The following is a 19,946-nucleotide window of genomic DNA, read 5'->3' on the forward strand; positions in this document are numbered from 1 at the left end:
AGAGGTAGTAATCTAACATTTCAAACAAATACATCTACAAGAACTGAAGTCATTAATAAGACACTTATCAATATAAAATCGTATCAATACAAGGTCACGAGGTGTTTACCTGGCATGTACAGTTTTGCTGTTTCATTGAACAAACAGGTAACAGTTCTGTTTCAGTGAGCTTTCGTTTATGTGGCTACTAGACCTCCACAGACAGAGGCAAACCAAGCAATACAGCGAGTCAGTGCAAGAACAAGCAATCTGTCAGATTCTTGGTGATAGTATCTATAGGACACTGCAAGTGGAACAAGCTTTTTGTGTATTTTGAAGACGCATAACTGATGGATTTACTGAAACACAGTGGATTTCTTTCCTTCATATATACACTCACTAGTTCATTATGCACGCTAGTGAATAGGAATGCATTCTAATATGACAATCCTGCATGTCCCCATCATGACTGTTCTAATATTCAGTTTATGTTGACGTTTAGGACACCTGGTGAACTATTGGTAATTATTTTAGAGGATGTTATTTGTAGTGCTGTTAAACTGGATTGAATTAAACATTAAAGTGTTTCTGTTATTTAGCCTCCCTCACTGACTTATATAGTGTTGTCAAAATAATAGAAACTTGAGTTGGTACCACATGATACATTTCAATAGAACTAGAAACCACAGCCTCCAAGATGAAAACACAGTTGAATCAATGGCTGTCTGTTATTTTAAATAACGTCCATGAAGACCTGATCAACTGGTGGTGAGCGTCTATCAACAGGCAGATCATGTGTAGGGTGCGTTCAGACACATTCACACATTAGTGCCTGCATGCATGACCTTCAGTGGTGCTACACCTCTAAAGGCAATATGCCAAAACATGTTCATCCCAAGGTTAACTGGATCTGATGTACATTAGATATGATGTGTTCTGACAGCTGTGGAGTCACAATCACTGATGACATGAGCTTCACCAAGTATTTGGTCAGTATGAATATGGACATATTAATTGCAGGAGAGTTTTTGACTGGAAAACAAGACTGTTGGTAACCATAGCAATAATAATATATACATACACATATAGTTTAGATAAATATTCATTTGTTTATTCAGGCTGTAAAAAAGCTGAACATTACACATTTGTGTGTTTGCATGCATTCAAGGAATTTAATAGGCAGTTTTATTTCTGTCCAGAGGCTGTGCAAACTCAATGAGCTGTACCATAATGCGCTTCGTCTCCCTGTCTCTTCCTCAACCCTACTTCTTCCTCTTTGTCTATGTCTTTACTTTTTCCTTCTTTTGTCCTTTCTCAGTCATGCGTGTGTATTTGTGTGTGTGTGTGTGTGTGTGTTCTTGTAATGCCCATGATGTGGGGACATAGCTCTGCTTACACATTGATTTTGTGAGGTCTATTCCCAGTAGGGGACGAAAAGTATTCGTAATTGTTCATTTTTGGGGTTAAATGTGAGAGAAGGGTTAGGAAATTTGTGGTTATGCTTAAATTTAGGTGTCCGGGATGTGAATATAATTCAATGTTACGTCCTCTGAAGTGTTGAAAACACAACTGTGATTGTGTTTGTGTCACCAACCCTTGTTTCGCATGGCTGCTGCACTTCCTCTTAATGGATACCAAGTGCTTGCCAGAAGCCTGACACGTCAAAGAAGGAGAAGGAAATAGAAAGAAGCAAAAAGGAGAATGGGTTAAAGGGAGGTAGAGAGGGGAAATGAATAAGAGCAGGAAGCAGGAGAAGTGATGTTGGAGAGGAGAACAGGTTCACCATGTGTTTTCCAGAAAAGCCTGAAAGCTGAGAGCTTGTGTGTGGTCATCTCCTACATAGCTATTAAAAACCTACTCAAACTAATTGGTCTTAAAAGATGATGACGATGATGGCACATGTGTTAGCTGTCTTAATGCACTGAATCACTCAGATGTACCTATCCAATCTCTGCTATCTCATTTTCTCTCTGTCTTCCTGACTCCCACACTCTCCTGTCCCATCAGATCTAATGATTTCATGTACTCAGCAGGATCAGCAGGGTGGCGTCAAAGTTATATAAACTTTTGGAACACACGCAACCAAACTGTTAACTCAAGGGTCATGATATGAGGGAGCCGCTAAAATATGAGTGTTAGCAGTTGAGTGACAGGCTCATGAAATGTTCCCAATAAAACATCAACGGTAGATTTTCTGTTTTCCAGTGGTGATTACACGTCAACTTAACATAACAGTTAAGACGGCGGGAGGCGTGCAGTCAAGGACACTTGAAGGTGTGAGGCGTGTCATCCTTGTGTTAGCAGCGGGATGCGGTCTCACTGCCTCTGACAGTCCTGTGAACAGATAGAAAGCTGCAAATGTCTTTTCCTTCCCTGTAAACAGATGTCCTGCTATATGCACACTGTAGATGTGCTTGAGCCCACAGCACTGACGGGTCCGCAGAGAGTGGAGCTGTTTCTTAATGTTGTACATCTCTTAAAATAAAATAGTCTTCAATAGGTTCAACAATAAATAAATAAATATAACCTTTGCACACTGTAATATAGCAACATCTTATTCTGTTCCTTAACAAAGTACCATATAAATGTTTGTTTTTTTAAGATAATTTTTTTTTTTTGGATATATTTTTGGAAATATTTCCATTCTGACATTAAATATCAGATAAACTGATGAGAGAAGGAGAGTGAAAGAGTATTAAAATAGAGTCGGTCAGAATGATCGATGCACTGAACTGAACTTGACACTGGTTCAAACTGGAGTACTCATTGCAGCCTAAGCCAGGCAAATGCATTACACAATTCTTATTATGATTAAACCAATCCTTAAGTGTGTCCATAAGCAGCCACGCAGTTGTGGTTGTCTTTTGTTAATAGCTGTTTTAGATCAGAGGACAATGTCTTGTGTCCGATCCTCAAGGCACTTGCAGACTGTGCATTGATGTTGCAGGTATTCCCAGTGTCTGTCGAGGTATATTTGTTGTTATTACTTCCTCTAAGGTTTTCACCCAGGGTTCATGGGGTGATTTTTACACACTCCAGCTAGTTACAGAATAGGCAGTCTTATGTTATGCTATATAGCACAACCTGTGTTCCAAGTTTGTTTCCACTGTTAAAGTTTGTATAAGCAGATGTGTTCACACAGTGTGTCAAAAAAAAACGGAAAAAAAAAAAAACGAAGTAAGCGGTATTTGCAGGTGTGCTTTAGAAACTCACTTCCCAGAGACCCAGACAGTTGGTGCATGCTAGCACTTTCTTGCAGCTCGAGCAAAGGAAAAATCACTATGCCACCTCATACACAGATGAGTCGGGTGCATTAGCTCTGCCTACTCTCTGTCACTGTTGGATGATGGAACATGAGTCACAGTGTGCGGCCTGTGAATTTGCACAGCGATACCACCACAGACTCCAAGTTCTTACTACGTGAAATGTAGCGACTTTCATATAATTTCATCAGAATCTATTACCACTGCATTACGTCATTTGATTTCAGCGAAGCGTTGAGCTCAGCTTAGTAACCCAGCTCATCAGCTAAAGGTTCATCTTTCAGTTCACATCAGCTGACCTCTCGGCTCAGCAACATCAATGACAAATCTCATTCAAGGCGCCTGTTTAAGTTGCTTTATCCTGGCTTCCCTTCCTGTTTCCCAAAAAGCTTCTTTGTAAGCCACCTCCACCCTGAATCATCCTTTTTTGCTGTGACTGTCTATAAATGCCAATACTGTATCATGGTTGCATGCTCTGTTCTGTGCGGGAGTCTTTGCTGCTGCTGCTGCTCCCTGTGACTTAGGTTTTCATGTAGGCACACATGGGAGGACATGGAGGTGTGCTCTCCATGCCTTGAGCTTTTAACATAGGGTTGTGGAAGGACAGAAAGGTCACAGAACAGGTCCATGCTGCCAAAACTTATTGACTACAAATGCTTAAAAAGTTTCTTTGTGACAGAAGTAAAGTTTAGAACCTGACTGAAATTCTGTCTGTCTGTCTCTGCTCTAAAACTGTACAAAAGCATTTGTTGCAGCAAGAGCAAAATTGAACACACAAGGCCAAATAACTAAACGTATTATATATGCCTGAAGAGCTGCCAAGGTGACTGAGCTGCGTGTGAAAGCATGCATCACCGATTAGGGATTTAAGCAGAGGTTCTGCAGCCTTTCGGGCCTGTGCGTGTGTATGCATGCATGCATGTACTATAGGCACTCTCAGCTTGGGTGAAAGCACACACTGCAAACCATACCAGAAAGCCTGCCTATTTAAGCACTTCAACTTGCTCAGTCAAAGAGTACATGAATAAGTCATTTTGTCCTTGGACTGTCAACACCGAAACCGACCGGGTTCTCTAACCAACTCTAAATGAGCACTTCCTTTGCTACCCAGTCAGAATAAATCACTGCAGTGAGACAGGAGACTTCATTCAAACTATTTTAAATAGTCTAACTGTGAAAACTTCCTATACACATTTAGAAGAACAAGCTGACAGTCAGCTTTTTGTCAGTTAGGCAACATGTATCCAACTGAAAGCTCAACAAAATCATTAAAGCTTCTGACTCATTATTGGAAAATATAAATATATATATATAAAAAATAAAAAAATAGAAATTAAATATATATTTATATATAAATACTACTGCTCTGCTGAATAATTCAACAATGACAGTTTTTTTTATGTTGAATTGTTTCTGTGTGGTTGGAAATTGTTCTTTTTTGTTGTTTTTGCTTTTTAACAACACGCCACCCAAGTCCTCACATTGTGAGTGGTTCGATTGGATGTGGCAGCAGATCTCTAAAGGCAAAACAAGCAGAGAGGGAAAGAAAAAAGCAGCTCTATCATTTATTTGTCAGGCCCATCTGTTTGGTTGTTGTCCCTGCTGACCTACAAAGTGAAAAGGGCATCAGCAAAAGGACAAGTGGGAGTTTTTCCTCATACGCTAACACCATGAGAGAGAGGATTAATTCTTCTGTGGTTGCAAAATGACTGCATTCTGTTCTCTGTACACTGAGAAATGAAAGTGTTTCTCATTTACTTTAGAAAGCCGCCAAATTTTGGTAAGAATACTAAATGACGTCTGATCTTCTGTCTATTGGATCTTTGCCCTTACTCAACTCCTCTGTTGTTGTTGTTTTTTTTTACCAGCTGATGACCAAACATCCCTCCAAGCGTCTGGGATGCAGCCCTGAAGGAGAGAGGGACATCAGAGAACACGCCTTCTTCAGACGCATCGATTGGGAACGCCTTCAGAACAGAGAGATACAGCCACCCTTCAAGCCTAAAGTGGTAAGTACCATGCACATGCATTTTCAGAAGTGAAAGATGCTTTAGATTTCTAATGACATGAAGTTCAAATGTCAGTTCCATAGAACCTCTCTGTTCCAAGGAAGCAAGGAAGTATCACTAACATTTAGCTAAATCAGTGGAAACAAGAAAATTCCTCAATAGTTTTAGTTCGGCTATCTGCCTTTTAATTCTTCTTCTATTGTTGTTTTGTGGCACCCATTACATTAGGGACTAAGACCCACAACATGTTTATTACGACTATGTTTATTAAGTATCCACACAGTGGTGAATGTATCTAGTCAGTTCCGTCTGGTCAGTTCCCTGCATGTATGCCTGTAGAAATCCTACTTTTACATCCCATTAACAGATGTTTTGCGCTTTGTCATAAGCCCAAGATGCACAGGACAAATACACACAACCTTCTGAGCTGCATCTATCTTAAAAGAACAGATGTGCTCAACACTACAAGACAAATCTGTTATGGCAAGGCATTATATGACCCTCTGCTCCCTTGAGGAGTATTTGTGTGTGTGTGTGTGTGTGTGTGTGTGTGTGTGTGTGTGTGTGTGTGTGTGTGTGTGTGTGTGTGTGTGTGTGTGTGTGTGTGTGTGTGCGCTCTTTGTTTACCAAATTGTGACTGCCCTCAGTCACATTTATAAGAATAGAAACACAAAGCAGAAGTGATAAATGTTCTCATGTTACAGTTCTTAAGCACAGTGATTCATCTAAATCATTCCTGATTATCTTCATTCATACGTAACATTTAAGTGTTGCCTGCCTTTAACATTTATATACACACATGAGGAAAGTCTAAACAAATACATACTCTATAGGAAAATGTTACATATTAATAGTCCAGTTTTGTCAGTGACTATTGTGCAGGTGGTAGTTAATATTTTAACTTTTTGGAATACTAGTGACAAGGGTTAAGTGAGAGAACATATAATCGTTTCCTATCTGTATAGCGGATGCTCTGGGCCTAACTAGCTAAGAGAAAAGTATAAACTCCTCAGATGTTTCCATGACCCTGGAAACTGAACAAGCACACACATACTAATTAAAGTTCATTCTTATGTATGCACAGATGGCAGTCTTTTTCCTACGGGTCTGATCAAATCTCTTTTACTGTGCTTCAAATTCACTGATCTTTCATGGTCCATGTTACGTGAGGTGGACAGGTTCTTATTATGGAACACTATGAAATCTGAAGTTAGAATTTCAGTTCACTGTAGTGAAAGCGAATTAAAAGCAAACTAAAATGCGTTTAGCTGTCTGGACAAATATTAGGAATTCAATGACCAACTTTAAACTTGCAGAGAATATGTAGTCGCTGCCAGGACTTGGCGAGCACACTTTAACCCACTCAGGTTAAAAAAGGTAAAGTACAGAAATGAGCAATAACAAATATGATGACACTCTCACTTTCACCACAAATGGTGTATAGTGTAATTTTTTTCATAATGCTAATACCATAATTTTAATACCAGGATAATTCACACTGGTTTGTTCGAGGCTGCAGTGTAAGGTATCTCCACAGTCCATAAACACCGCGCGCTTACCCATCAGCCACTCAGCGTACTAGCACATATGTAGATAGATGTGTTGCTGGCACTCCACGTTGTTGCTACTGAATATAAATAAGACCTATGTTGTTGCAGTAAATCTTATTACACGAGGGAGATGGTATTAAACAGGATGCGTTCATGTGTGTGGAAATAGCTGATGTAATGTGACTGCAGTCCCTCCTATCATTTGTCAGGATGACCGTGCCAGGAATTTAGGTTTAGAATGTAAGAGGCATGGTGGAGAGACTCGTCCACTGCACACTACAGCACTATGCATCACACAAAGTGAGGTGAAATTTGTCGTCAGGGTTGTCAGTGAACAATGACTTGCCTCCTTCCACAATTACTGGTGTGTCATGTGGGTAGTTTCAAAGCCTCTGATCTTAATGTGTCGTTATAAATGCACACGTTAGGCTGCAGAGTAAAACATACTTTTGAAGTCACATGGTCATGTAGACACATACGCTTTCTCGCTATGCTTTTAAGCCATTGTACTTCATATACCTCATACAGAGTTCACATATATTTTTTATGTAAAAGACAAAACACAGGGAATGTGTGTGTCTGTGTGTGTCTGTGTGTGTGTGTGTGTGTGTGTGTGTGTGTGTGTGTGTGTGTGTGTGTGTGTGTGTCCCTTGCGTATTCATTTTAAATATTGTAGTTTTCCTCTGTTTCAACCCTGAAGGGCTCCAGTTCCTCTAACAAGGTGAATCCTGACCTCTTTCTCCATGTTGTCTGAGTGGATGTGCAGGGCATCCTGGACATGTTGTGTGCGCTTTTGTTGTGTGTGTGTACAAGTAAACCTATATGCGTGGGAGAAGGTTAAAAGAAAGTTGAGCTTAATAGATTGAGAAAAGCAGGGGAGGAAGCTTTCTTTGCATTTACGTCTCTTGTGTCCATTCGCTGCATACGAGTGAGTGTGAGTGCGTTGCTGTGTAGGGGGTGTAATCAATACTGGAAAAAAATAAAGAAAGGCTCTCTGTGTTTGAACATCTGGCCACAGTGAAGCTGCAGGGAGGTGGATGCATGCAAATGTGCATGTCCTTTGCACGCTGCATGTTCTCATGGCCCCACGCTGGAAAGATGAGAGAGATGGAAAAAGAGCAATAAAACATTTCTAAATGCTCTCTGTAGCCATAACCTGCTCCATCATGTCCATCTCACCGCACCATGTAATACAGTGTTGTTTCTGACTCCAAAACCACCAGTGACTCTCTTTTCACCCCTCACCAAGTCTGTCCATACCCCTCTAATCCACTGCTCCTCATCATCTTTCCTTTTTCCTTGTGCATCTTGCACCGCTCAATCTCACTTCATCCACCTGTGACAGCTGTGGAATTGCAATCAATACAGCAGCTGCACCCAACTGAGGGATTCAAAGCATCTGTGCCCATTGGATTGTAGCTTCAGACAGCGTCTGAAGGACACAGTCTGTGCAGTAGAGTGAGCGCACCACTAACGCTTAGTTAGTGATGATCCACATTTACGGTGCTGTCACTGTGCAGCCTTATTCTTCAGGTAATTAAACAAGCGCTTCTTTAAATGCCAGTAACATTCAGCTAACGGCTTGGGAATTTGGTATTAAATCAGGCTAATTTCTTGACAGTACCACTCTTGACACCCACACGTTCCATGCCCACTTGTGGATGGGCGGTGGTGTTTATGGCTGGAAGGGGACGGATGGGAAAGTAGGTCAAACGGAGAGCTGCTGGTCGATGGCGGATAAAGGGATGGAGGCAGGGAGAGAAAGAGTGGGAGGATGTAGTCACAGAAAGTCTTGGAACAGTGTCGAAGGAAAGGATGCGCAGGGTTCATGGAATGCGTGGACACACGCGTGCGCACACCCCTACACAGAAAATGATGGCAATGTAGATAAGTTGTGACTCACTGTGGCTCTAGGAAAATAAGATTTAAACACTGTTCCTGGTTGACAGAGCATGTCTGCCTTGTATTTTGTGGGTTATTGGATATAATTGGCAGTATATCTGGTTTGTGCAGTCACTCATTATATTTAAGGGTTGTCTTGGGGTTCAGAATAATTGTATTTCCAATCACATTTTCCAAAAAAAGTCTGTAGTTTATGTCTCAGCAGGTGCAGAATCAGTCATGTTTGCATAAAGGTGTGGAGCATAGCCACAGCATCTTGTGGTATCTTTAACTTTCTGCACCAATAATCAGGGAGTTCAGCTGTGCTTTGTCTTATACCCCAGTATGAACTAAAAAGGTATTTAATATACTCCCATGCTCTCCACTTTTAAAGATGTACAGTATGTTAAAGTCAAGTGGCAGATGTTCTGCTGTAAGCTGAATGGAGCGTTCCGATGCCACTGGGTTCAGGGAGAGGGAGCTTGAGAAGAAGACAGCAACAGAAAGTCTTGGCCCAACTCTTAATGGAGGCAGGCATTCATTTATCATCCTAAGTAGCTGAGTGTTCTTTTAATATGCTTGAGTGCAGAGGCGTGCGTGTCTGTATGTGTGCAGCGAGAGAGGGGAAAGATTAAAGATGAGAGAAAGTAGGTCAAAATCCCATGTAGGACACTATGTCACTGTGAACCGGGGGGTTGTATCAGCAGCATAATAGCTTTGGTCTCACCCCATAAGGGCTGACTGAATCACACAATGAGACATCTGAGATGTAGGACCGGCCCTGTGCTTTTCAAAAAGGACAAATTTATGTCCCTGAAAACGTCACAAACGCAGCAAGGACTACTTCATAATCTAATTTTATCTTTTTGTTCTTGCTGAGCTAATCTTTTAAGCTAGTTTTTATCTTCTGAGAGCAACACTTAAATTCATCTCTAGTCCGTTCATTCCTTGCACAAGTTCAGAGCTTGTGCTGTGAGTGGTGAAAATAACCAATGCCACTGGATGACAAGGAATGAAGCGCGTCTGTCAAGTATTTCCTAACACTCAGCACTGTCTGCAGCTGAAGCTTTGTCCCACATATGCTTTGGGTGCACACTGGCAACAGTATCGCTTGGAAGTAGAGGACCGATGTCACGGGGAATGACTGTTTTGAGATCTAGAAAAGGACATCTTGGTGCTGGAGAATGTCGATGGAGGTCAGGGTTATAAATGTGTCGCTTTAATGGAGCGGCGGATGGCCGTTGATGGATGGAAGAAGACAAGAGTACACAGGGACACAGCAGTTGAAGGATGCTGGCGATTACCCATCAGGTGTCTGCCAGAGGAGAGTCCACACCACACACAAACTTGCCGTCTATTCACTCTGACACGTTGGTGGTGACTTGGAGCGAACGTCCCCTGTCAGTGACAATACACCAACACACACACACACACAGCTTAGAAACATTTCTGTCTCAGTGTTTTTGTGTTCACCTCTGTTAAATCACCTGACATGTTCTGACTGCCCCCCCTCGTTTTTGCAAGAAGGAGAAAATAAAAATAGAAATATCCTTTATACCTCAGCTCAACAAACACAGACTGACATGACTTTAACACACACACACTCAGATAGATAGAAACATACATACAACAACTTCCTACAACCTGTGTGTAGAATGTAGGACAGCAGTGGATGAAGTCACTTAGTCATGAGTGAATCAAGAGTTTCAAAGCCAGGTCACAGCTGGTAGACCGGTCAAACTGCCCCAGTACTTATGATTAAAGCTCTGGTCTCTGGTCTCTCGATCTCTGGTTTCTCATATATCTTCTCAAAACATACCATCTCTTTCTTTTCTCTCCCTGTGAATCACTGGATGTTTTCATGGTAGTTGAGCACACGTGGATATGTTTCTGTTACCTGCAATCGCACGTCCGGCTGGGTTCCTATATGAGTCAGTCAGCCCTATTGGTCGAAGCACTTACTAACCAGAAAAGAGACAAATGGTGTAATGGTAGAGATTCATCTCTGCTGGGTTGTTTGAAAGAAGTCAGTGTGACGTGAAGCAGACGTCCATGGACGCTTGTCCTCGCCGTGGTAAAAAAAACATAAGCAAGAAAAACCATGTTATAGACGCCTGTACCTGACTGAAGTGATAAATCTGTCTAGCTCTGAAAAGGCTTCGCAGGTTTCATTATGCTCTCAGTTACATTTCAACATATCACTTTCACCTATCACTGAAAACATCACAAACAGGAACATACACTGAGCTATGCACTCATACCTGTTAAGATTTATTTTATTGAAAGTTGTTGATAATATCAACCATTTAAACACTAATTGTCAGAACAAACATTTATGACTGATTGGTTGATGAATCTCTACATCACTGGAGATGTAATCTGTCTTGCTTGTAGTGCGGTGCAGAACTTTCATATCATCGGATTCCATTGAAAATCAGTTTCTTGTTGCTCTGTTGGGACTGGTGTGAACACAGCATAAGACACAGACATAGGATTTGGATTTACAACAGTGCCAGAAGTGCTTTGGTAAACTGGAAAAGAGCTGTTCCTGAAGAGAATTGGTTTGTGTACTGGGCACTAGAAGGTGTGTGCATGTGTGTAATTGTGTGCTGTGTGTTTGTGTGCTGGATAACTCATGCATCCATATTGGTGAGCCCAGTGTGTAGGTGGACTAGCTAATGAGGAGAGAGAAGAATTTTGTTTTCATCCTCCTCTCTTTCTTATCCACTGTCCCTTGTGCTTCCTCTTATCTCTCCTTGCTCTGCAGTGAAAACAAGCAAATCAAGAAATTATAACAATTCAATTTGGCAATTTGATTGTGTTAACACAGGGACATTAAACAGAACCCTATCAGACAAAAGCAACCAGCCTCAAGAGTCCCTGATTCAGCATACTGTGTATAAATGACAAATATACGTTTTCTATGTTTACCATATTCAGTCATGATAAATGAAAGCATATTTAAGATAATTTGAGAACAGTACTGATCAAACACACACAGACAATGCAGCATCGGCAAAAAGTGGATTCGTTTTGAAATAGAAATAAATGCTGATTTCTAGTATTTCTGTTTCTCCAACCTTTCTCCAGCACTGCTATTGTCAATCAGAAAGAAAAGAAAAAAACCATACACATAAACCCAGGGCTATTATTTTAATAGAATCTGTTAATGTGTGCTAATAATGGCTGTGTGACCCAAGAAACCATCGTCAACTGAACTGAAAATAATTGATGTGAGAAAAAAACTGCATATTTTATCAAGATTAGCCAGAGAGCACAGAGGAGGCGTTCTGTCTGATGGTCTTACAGCTTAAATCACTTACAAATAGATCTGCTGCTCCTGGCAGAGGCTCGTTGCTCGTAGGTATTCGTTGTATGTGCCTGTAATTGTAACACTTATTAGGCCAAACATATTTGATACGCTTGATGCCTAAATAAATTAAACATGACAGCTGATAGAGTCTGCATACTGTCTTTCGCAAAGTTTACACTCAGCTATTTTAGTCATTTGTCTTAGTAAAGTGCTGCCACAACAGTTTTTTGACATGATGTCAGTTCCCAGTCAGGGGGAGCAGCTACAAAAATGAAATGCACACCCACCATATCCAAATATGCAAGTTCTTCCCTTGCTGAAAAATCCTCTGCAGCACTCATGCATCCACCATGTGACATGATCCATTGTCATGCCTCTGATTTAATTTGCTTCTCCCCTCATCACAGAAACGTGAAAACACTTTTGATGTCACCTGTTAGGTACTGACAGCTTGCCTCCCTCTCATGAACACACTAATTAGCCCTTCTGTGACCTTGGTGCAGTTGCTGTTCTTATTTTTATTCTGAAAAATAATTAAGCTTTCGAGTCAAACGCATTCATATCCCATCTCTGAAGTCAGAGTAAATGATCTGCATCACAGCCGGTTATGAGGTTAGTGGAGACAAAGCGTGCCTCGTGGTGGATGTCCTGCCACCATTTTCTCAGCTTGTTTATTCAAAACTTCTTTGCCGTTTCACAGCTGTGCCAGTGTTTGTTCAGCATTCGGATGGGCAGGTTTGTAATTCAGATGAATGAGATTTGGAGCATGTTATCTGATGTTGTTCACTTCCTACTTCCTGTAGCAGTGAGTACATTGAGGGATCAGGTGCGAGATCTGGTCTGTTTGTAGACCAGATGCAGGATGAAGACGCATTTTAATTAGTCAACAGGTTAAAGGAGGAGAAGTCACAAATGTTGCTTGCTCTGCTATCATACAGACTTGTCATGTTGGCCAGCCGAAATGTATTCCATAGTATGAGTGGTGCGCCCAGTGATAGTGACTAATGATGATGATGCGTGTTCTGCTCTTTCAGTCAATCAGTGTAAAATGAATTGTGCTTCATTCACTGGTTGTTCTCAGAATTTCTGTACTTGCCTTCACAGAACTGCAGTGTGCACACACCTGCCTGTGCTCCAGATTTTCATGTCTGTGCTGTACAGTAGCGCTGCTTGCACATTTCATAGTCTTTTATGTACCAAATGTCTAAACCCCCCACCCCCCCTCTTGTCTGTTTCCTACAGAGTGGCAAAGCAGCAGAGAACTTTGACAAGTTCTTCACCCGCACCCAGCCTCAACTCACACCACCAGATGAGCTGGTCATTGCCAACATCGACCAGGCTGAGTTTTCTGGGTTCTCTTTCATCAACCCGCAGTTTGTTCACCCTTCGCTCACCGTCAGCGTATGAGAAGGATGGAGAAACGTCTGTGAAGAAACCTCCCTGCTCACTGCCGCCCACTTAAACCAACCGCCAACCTAACTTTCTGAATACAACTTGATCAAGACCCGCAATAGATCCTGATGTATTGGTGTCTGTATAAAGCAGGGTTCTAGGTAATGCATATTTCTCAGTACAACCTTTTTGCCAGTATAGAATAGGTAGATTCAAGTCTGTCTTGGCCACCACAAGAAATAATTTCCTTTAGATTGATGATGAACACGCACTGTAGACAAGGATGTGCTTTGACCTGGAGGCACTAAAACAAAGCTGTTTAGAGAATAAACGAATCTGCTTACAGTAATTTCATGGATAAGGAGTATTGTTCTACAGAGCTAATTGGTGGGGGACATTTTATATCATTGTGGATAATCATCACAGCTCAGATACTATGTGATGACCTGAGAAACACTCTTACACTCTTAGCAGTGTAGATGCTATAGCCAAATATGAAGGACAGGTGGTGCAGGCGTTGAAACAGCCCCTTGTGTTTCAATGTTTCCTGTATCATGTTTACAGTTTTCTTCCTCTTTAATTTTCATGGTGATGGTGTCTAATTAAAATTTTAGTATACAAATTGATTTTAGCCAATTTCAACTACCAGTGTGTGTAGCAAGTCGACTCAAACTATCTTATACAGCCTGTAAAAGCATAAAGTTGTGAAGGTGTTTGTTCCAGTTCATTGAACGGTAACTTGACTGAACTGTTATCAGCTGTTTGGTTCTGAGAATAATAATTCACACCTGCACCGTTTTCCTCGCCCTTATTGAGCTGCAGATTGTATACCTACCTTGTCAATAGTTTTGTGGACACTGTGTGGACACAGAGTAAATTTTCATCAGTTTCTAAAGTGGCCAGTTTCATTCTTATACGGTAGCTTGAAATCGATAATGAACAGTTTACAGTTTGTCAGATTTCAACACTAGTCAGTGTTAATTGGTGCTGCTGTCCAATTCTGCACCCACTGACTACAAAGCCTCTTATTGGTCATATACGTCTTAACGGGATGTAAAGACATGGAGATTTTCATATCATGTGACATAATTGTGTATTAATTCTGCAATGTTGCGTTGCATACAGTATCATCCACACAAGAGTTGATAATGAGCTTGATAAAACACGTACATGTATGTTAGTTTGAACTGATGCATATATATAAATATATAGTATCACAAAGGATTATTTTGCTTTGTAGTCCAGAGAAGAACATTTGTGTTTCATTTGGATTTAAAATAACCCTGCATCCCTGTCTGTTTCTTTAACTAATATCCTTGTTTTCAGTCTCCAGTTTTTTTTGTGATCTCATACATATTTTTCCATTAGATCAGATTCATATTTTAATGTATCTAGGAACCAGTGTGTAACTCCTTTGTAAATAATCATTAGTTATTTAAAAAAGAGTATAGCAAGTTACACTTTTTATACCAACACCTGAATGTGCTTTTATTACATTATTAGATAAGCCAATATTTGTATGTCTTTAAAAAAGAAAAGAAAAAAAAGAAAAGAAAAAACTAAACTAAAAAACATAACCCAGTACCCAGTACTTTGTAACTACTGGATGTATACGAATCCAGCTTTAGCAAGTTATGAATAATATCTGTTCTACTTGTTTTGTCAGATTTATCAATTATTATTAATATCATTATTTCCTTTTCATTTGGGGTTATTTTGATGGCAGATTGTGTGTTGATTGGATGCGTGTCTGGCTGTTGACTGTCCCTCTGTATCTGCATGCTGTTGGTAGGCATCATTCATGCATGTGATATTCTGAATGCTGCATGCTATAAGGTATGTAACCCCATAGAGTTACAGTGTCAAAGTGATCTCACTTTAAAGGTAGGAGTCTGCCCTTGTAATGTTTGAATCTCTTTTGTCCTTCTTAATTTAACAGTGGCCATGGTTAGTTTAAATCAATGTTGACTGCAACAGATTTCTAGTGACAGCTTTTCACTGATATGAAATGCCAACATAAATGTATGAAATGACTTCTGCGTCCTAACACGCTGACTGCTCAGTTCTTTTCAAACTATATTTTTGCTACTTACAGGACACTTTTTTTTTTTAGAGTAGAATACCACTGTAGGTCAAAAGCCATCTAGACTGGTTTAACAGATTTAACAGTAGGTGGATCCCATTAAACATCACAATCAATAATAGTATCACAAAACTACTGAACTGAGACCAGCTTGCCTAAGATGCAAGGTTGGTAGGCTTTAAGTAAACTGGAGGAACAACAGGGATTTTGCTTAAAGAATGCAGGTCACAGGGGCTAAATAACGTAACATAGACGTTTATTACAGCTTATACATTTAAGAAGATGCTTTGCATAGTCTTTCCTGATAGCTAGTCCCTGCTGCTGGTTCTAGATCAGCTATTTCTTCCTCATGTTGTCACACTGTTTTTTTGTTTTTTTTTTCTTTTTGCTGTTGATTTTAGGACTTTGTCAGTGTTGTCTGTTTTGCTTCTCTTAAAATTCAGGAATGTTTTAAAATATATATCACATTATAAAACTCATATCTGACTGCTATAGGTGGGAGTTATTAACATATTTGTAATATTTCGTCTGTGTTTTCAAAGAGTTGTTCTCTCTCCTATGATGTTTCCTGTCTTACCTTTTGCATGTGCCAAACCTGGATAAACACCGGAACCCAACAATAGCAGCCTTGCACTAGCTGTAGTCACATGGATGACTTTCCGTGGCAGCTCCTCCCTGTGTACGTATTTACACCCTGTTGGCCACATAGTGTATAGCAGCATGCTGCCATGACTATACCAGTGCACATTGTGTCAGTACACTTAACATTGCCAGTCGATTTACTGTGCACGTTCTCCTGAGCTTCCTCTGATCTTGGGCAGAAAGGCATCTGAGAGAAATTTTGCAGTGAAATTTCTCAGAACTGAAAGTAAATATTCCTTGTATATACACAGAGTTTACGCAGCAACAGTCTTGCCCTCGTCAAACTTGCTCCTCTGTATGTGACTATGTGCTGACTAAACGTATCCCTTTAATAGAATCTCTCTTACCTTGCTGTGTTTTCAGTATGTCAAGTCATAGTCAGTGTGGGCACAGTAACGATTAATCCTCTTCCCCCGTGTGCCTTTTCCAGCTTGTCCAGATATTCTGAACAGTCTTTCACCCTGACTTAAACTCCCTATTCCGTTTTACTCCATACTATATTTGATTGTAGTCTTTGACTTTTCAAACTAATTATTTACTTCATTTTACTTAACTGTATTCTGTGTTTTTCTTCAAACTCCTCTTACAATTCACATGAATGTAAATTAAAACGTCTATGAAATAAATATTTTAGCTAGAATATTTTAACACGGACAACCTTTATAGTCTAAACTAGTATGACTGGATTTATCCTTGTGTCTACTTAATTTACCTTTACCTCCCTGTGCCTATCAGTGACAATGAGGAAAATGGCAAATGGACACTATTGAAATATGATATAGGATGGTGAGGGAGTTAAGGATCAAAGAGCACAGAGAGGATAGATGATGATGATGATGGCGGCTTTTTTGAAGAACAACCCCTGTGCCTCGTTATTTGGAACCCTCCCTCCCCCTTGTCCTCTTACACTCCGTCTGTATCTAAGTCCTCAGTGCCTCGGCCAGGTCAATCCATGGTAGTAAACTCCTCTTTTCACCTTTTAATCTTTAAATCAGGAAAGCAGTTGATCCCTTGTGCGATTCACTTGCCAGTCAGTTTCACCCGTTCCCCTTCTCTACCGGGATTCCCCACTGCACCTTGGCAAAGGAGTCAGCCAAATTGGTTTGTTTACATCTTCTGTCCTTACTTTTGTGGTTTTAATTGAACTGATTTGGATGGCCAGATATTTTAGAGATATAATTGTGAATGTAAGGTCTGAGATATTTTTTTTTTAGTTATCGCTTCTTATGATCCTTTACTTTAAATGAACCTGGTGTAATGTCTCTATTCTTATTAGTTAGTCAATACTCTTCCTTGTGTCCTGTTGTGCAGTGAGAGAGTTGAAGTGAACTGCTATCCTCTTGGCCGTACAGGGCACAGGATCAGTGATGTGCAAGAATGCCTTATATTACCCATACAGTAACATCCTCTGTCTGTTCATTTATAATCTCTGCACCCCTGTCCTTGTACATAAATGACTTACAGTAGATATCTAAATAGACTGTAAAAGAAAGAATATATTGTATTTTGCAAATGGTGTATGTTTGTTTTCTTCCCTTGTCAGCCTGAAACCTTTAAAATGAGTCTGAGCTACTTACCTTGTAATTGATTGTGTTATTTGTACCTAATGTATGATAATGCAAATAAAAAAGTTAAACTAGTTTTTGTGTGTGTGACTGACTGGTGGCATTAGATGTGAGTATCCTATAATACAGGTTGATGCTTTTCCTCATTTGAGACATGTCAGTCTGTTTAAAGACATGTCCTCCTTTTATTCAAAATTCAGCCCAATGTTGTAGCTGGGGAAACTGGGAGCAATTTGGAGCGTGTTCTTGTTGGAGACAAGGGAGTTTGGTGCACCAGCAGAAAAACTGCAGTGGATATTGCCAATGTCACATGCTTTGTACGTTTGATGGCTCAGCTCAAGTCGTGGTGAAAGAACACTAGTGTTAGTGATGGAAGACAGAGTGTAGTACTCACCGCTGTCAGAAGTCATTGGCAGTGACTTAGACTGAGATGCAGTACCAGTTGAGTGACACTGTAAGAAATGAAAGTAGATTTGATGATTTTGGCTTTCCTCTTCAGCAAAACGGTGATTTAGATGGAGACCCGTGGCCATGATCATGAGCCCAGTTGCACCTCACCAAATATCTCACATACTACCCCACAGAAATGTATATAAACTCAATCAAAAACATGATTGCAGTTATCGATTGCAATGGACAGTTATTTCTCCGACGTTTTCTTCTGAAGTTGTTGTTTCTTTCCCAATGTAAGGTTTGTATGACAGGGTTGCATAGGCTCCTATGTATTTGGCATGATGTGTAGGCTGTGCCCTTTTTAGGACATAATAGTATAGTGCTCAAAGAACATTTCTAAAAGTTGAATGAGTTTATTAGCATGCATTAGGGGTTTTTAAAGTTAACAACAACGTTGTAAAGTTGACTTAAATGTGGTGAAAGTTGAGTTGACTTCGACTAGTTGATGGCGTCACATAAAAACTTAGCAGAAAGTAATCGTTTGCAATAATGAAATGATAATGAAGACAATGAAATTCACCAACAAATTGTTGATGTGCAGCCTCCTTCTCTCTGTTAGCACAGGACTTTGGTGAAATTGTTAACTGACTTCTGTTGAGAGGAGTTGGGCTGTTCCTCTGTTATCGTTAGTGAATGCCTTTTAAGATGAGTGTGGATTGCAGTACAACTTCTGTTGTCTTTCAGGACACTCTTGATGAACCACTGCTAGTTTGCTGCAAAGACCCCTGGACTTCTCACCTGTCTTTTCAAAGTCATCCGCATTGTCATTGTCATGTGATCAGTGGCTATTCAACTTCCTGCTTAAAGCATCAGCACAGCACTAAAGTAGGGTACAACCCCTACTATTCACTGCTAGATGTTCAATGAAGTAAAATTTAACAGCTAAATCCATTTTATAGTTCTCTCCTCTGGTGCCTGGTATTTTATTGATCACTGAGACTTTTCCAGCTAATTTCTTCCAACCTTGACCTCACTGCTATTTTGAATTCTCCTTTATCTCATAAGTCTCAAAACGTAGACTAAAAGACTTACCTGATGGCTTTCATCTATCTTGCTGAGGTTTTTTCAAATGAGGGCCTATAATTCTATAGCACAGTGTCGGTAGACTGTCAGTGTCCCAAGTGGTCCCAAGACTTAAAGTGATAAGAAGAGGCTGGTAAGGATTTACAGCACACCACTGTGTATTGAGACTATTTTATTTTTTATAGTTTTTGCCCATTGCCAACTTTATCTTTAATTCACAAATCCGAAAATATATATTCCGTTTGCATTAAATCAAAATGGCTTAATCACAAGTTGTTAAGTACATGAAAATCTGTATTCTCCCCAGAGATATGACATAGAAAGGATGTCTTCTTTTTATGTAGACGTACTGTACAGTGTTTGCAGACATAGCTACCATCTGATCACAAAAAGCCCTGTGGTATGTTGACTGTGGACCCAGCTGGTGTGTGAGCATTTGTTTAACACCTACATGTTTCAGTCCGCTGGCTTCACTCGTTTTTCATTTACAGACAACTATGCATACGCACACACACACACCTTCAGAGTACATTAATTCATTATGAAACTGCTAAGTCATGTACAACCATATTGTTTTGTTATTCTCACTGTCCTAGCCTTAAGTAAAACACATGTATTATAGTTACAGTCTGATACACATTTTTATTTCCTTGCGAATATTAACTAAGAAGGTGTGTATCATAGAATCTGACTAAATGATTAATGTCTGCATTAAATAAAGAACAAACAGAAGACAGGAAAGGGAGGTGTTTATAGTAAACACTTTGACCAAATTGAGCTTTTGCTCTTTTAG

The 19,946-nt window shown here is 40.1% G+C and overlaps 1 protein-coding gene across 3 annotated transcripts in view; it reads left to right on the plus strand.

Moving 5' to 3' along the window:
- The window catches only part of prkcaa (protein kinase C, alpha, a), a 121,696-nt gene extending 103,944 nt beyond the window's left edge, over nt 1–17,752 (plus strand). For all 3 annotated transcript variants that reach the window (XM_047578716.1, XM_047578715.1, XM_047578717.1), the window contains 2 exons: nt 5,111–5,251; nt 13,238–17,752. In XM_047578716.1, the coding sequence (XP_047434672.1) occupies nt 5,111–5,251; nt 13,238–13,402 (306 nt within the window). In that variant the 3' untranslated portion in view covers nt 13,403–17,752. The remainder of the gene's footprint in view (nt 1–5,110; nt 5,252–13,237) is intronic.
- Nucleotides 17,753–19,946: the final 2,194 nt, after the last annotated feature.

This window comes from Mugil cephalus, chromosome 2 (assembly GCF_022458985.1).
Source record: "Mugil cephalus isolate CIBA_MC_2020 chromosome 2, CIBA_Mcephalus_1.1, whole genome shotgun sequence".
In the NCBI taxonomy this organism is placed as follows: domain Eukaryota; kingdom Metazoa; phylum Chordata; class Actinopteri; order Mugiliformes; family Mugilidae; genus Mugil; species Mugil cephalus.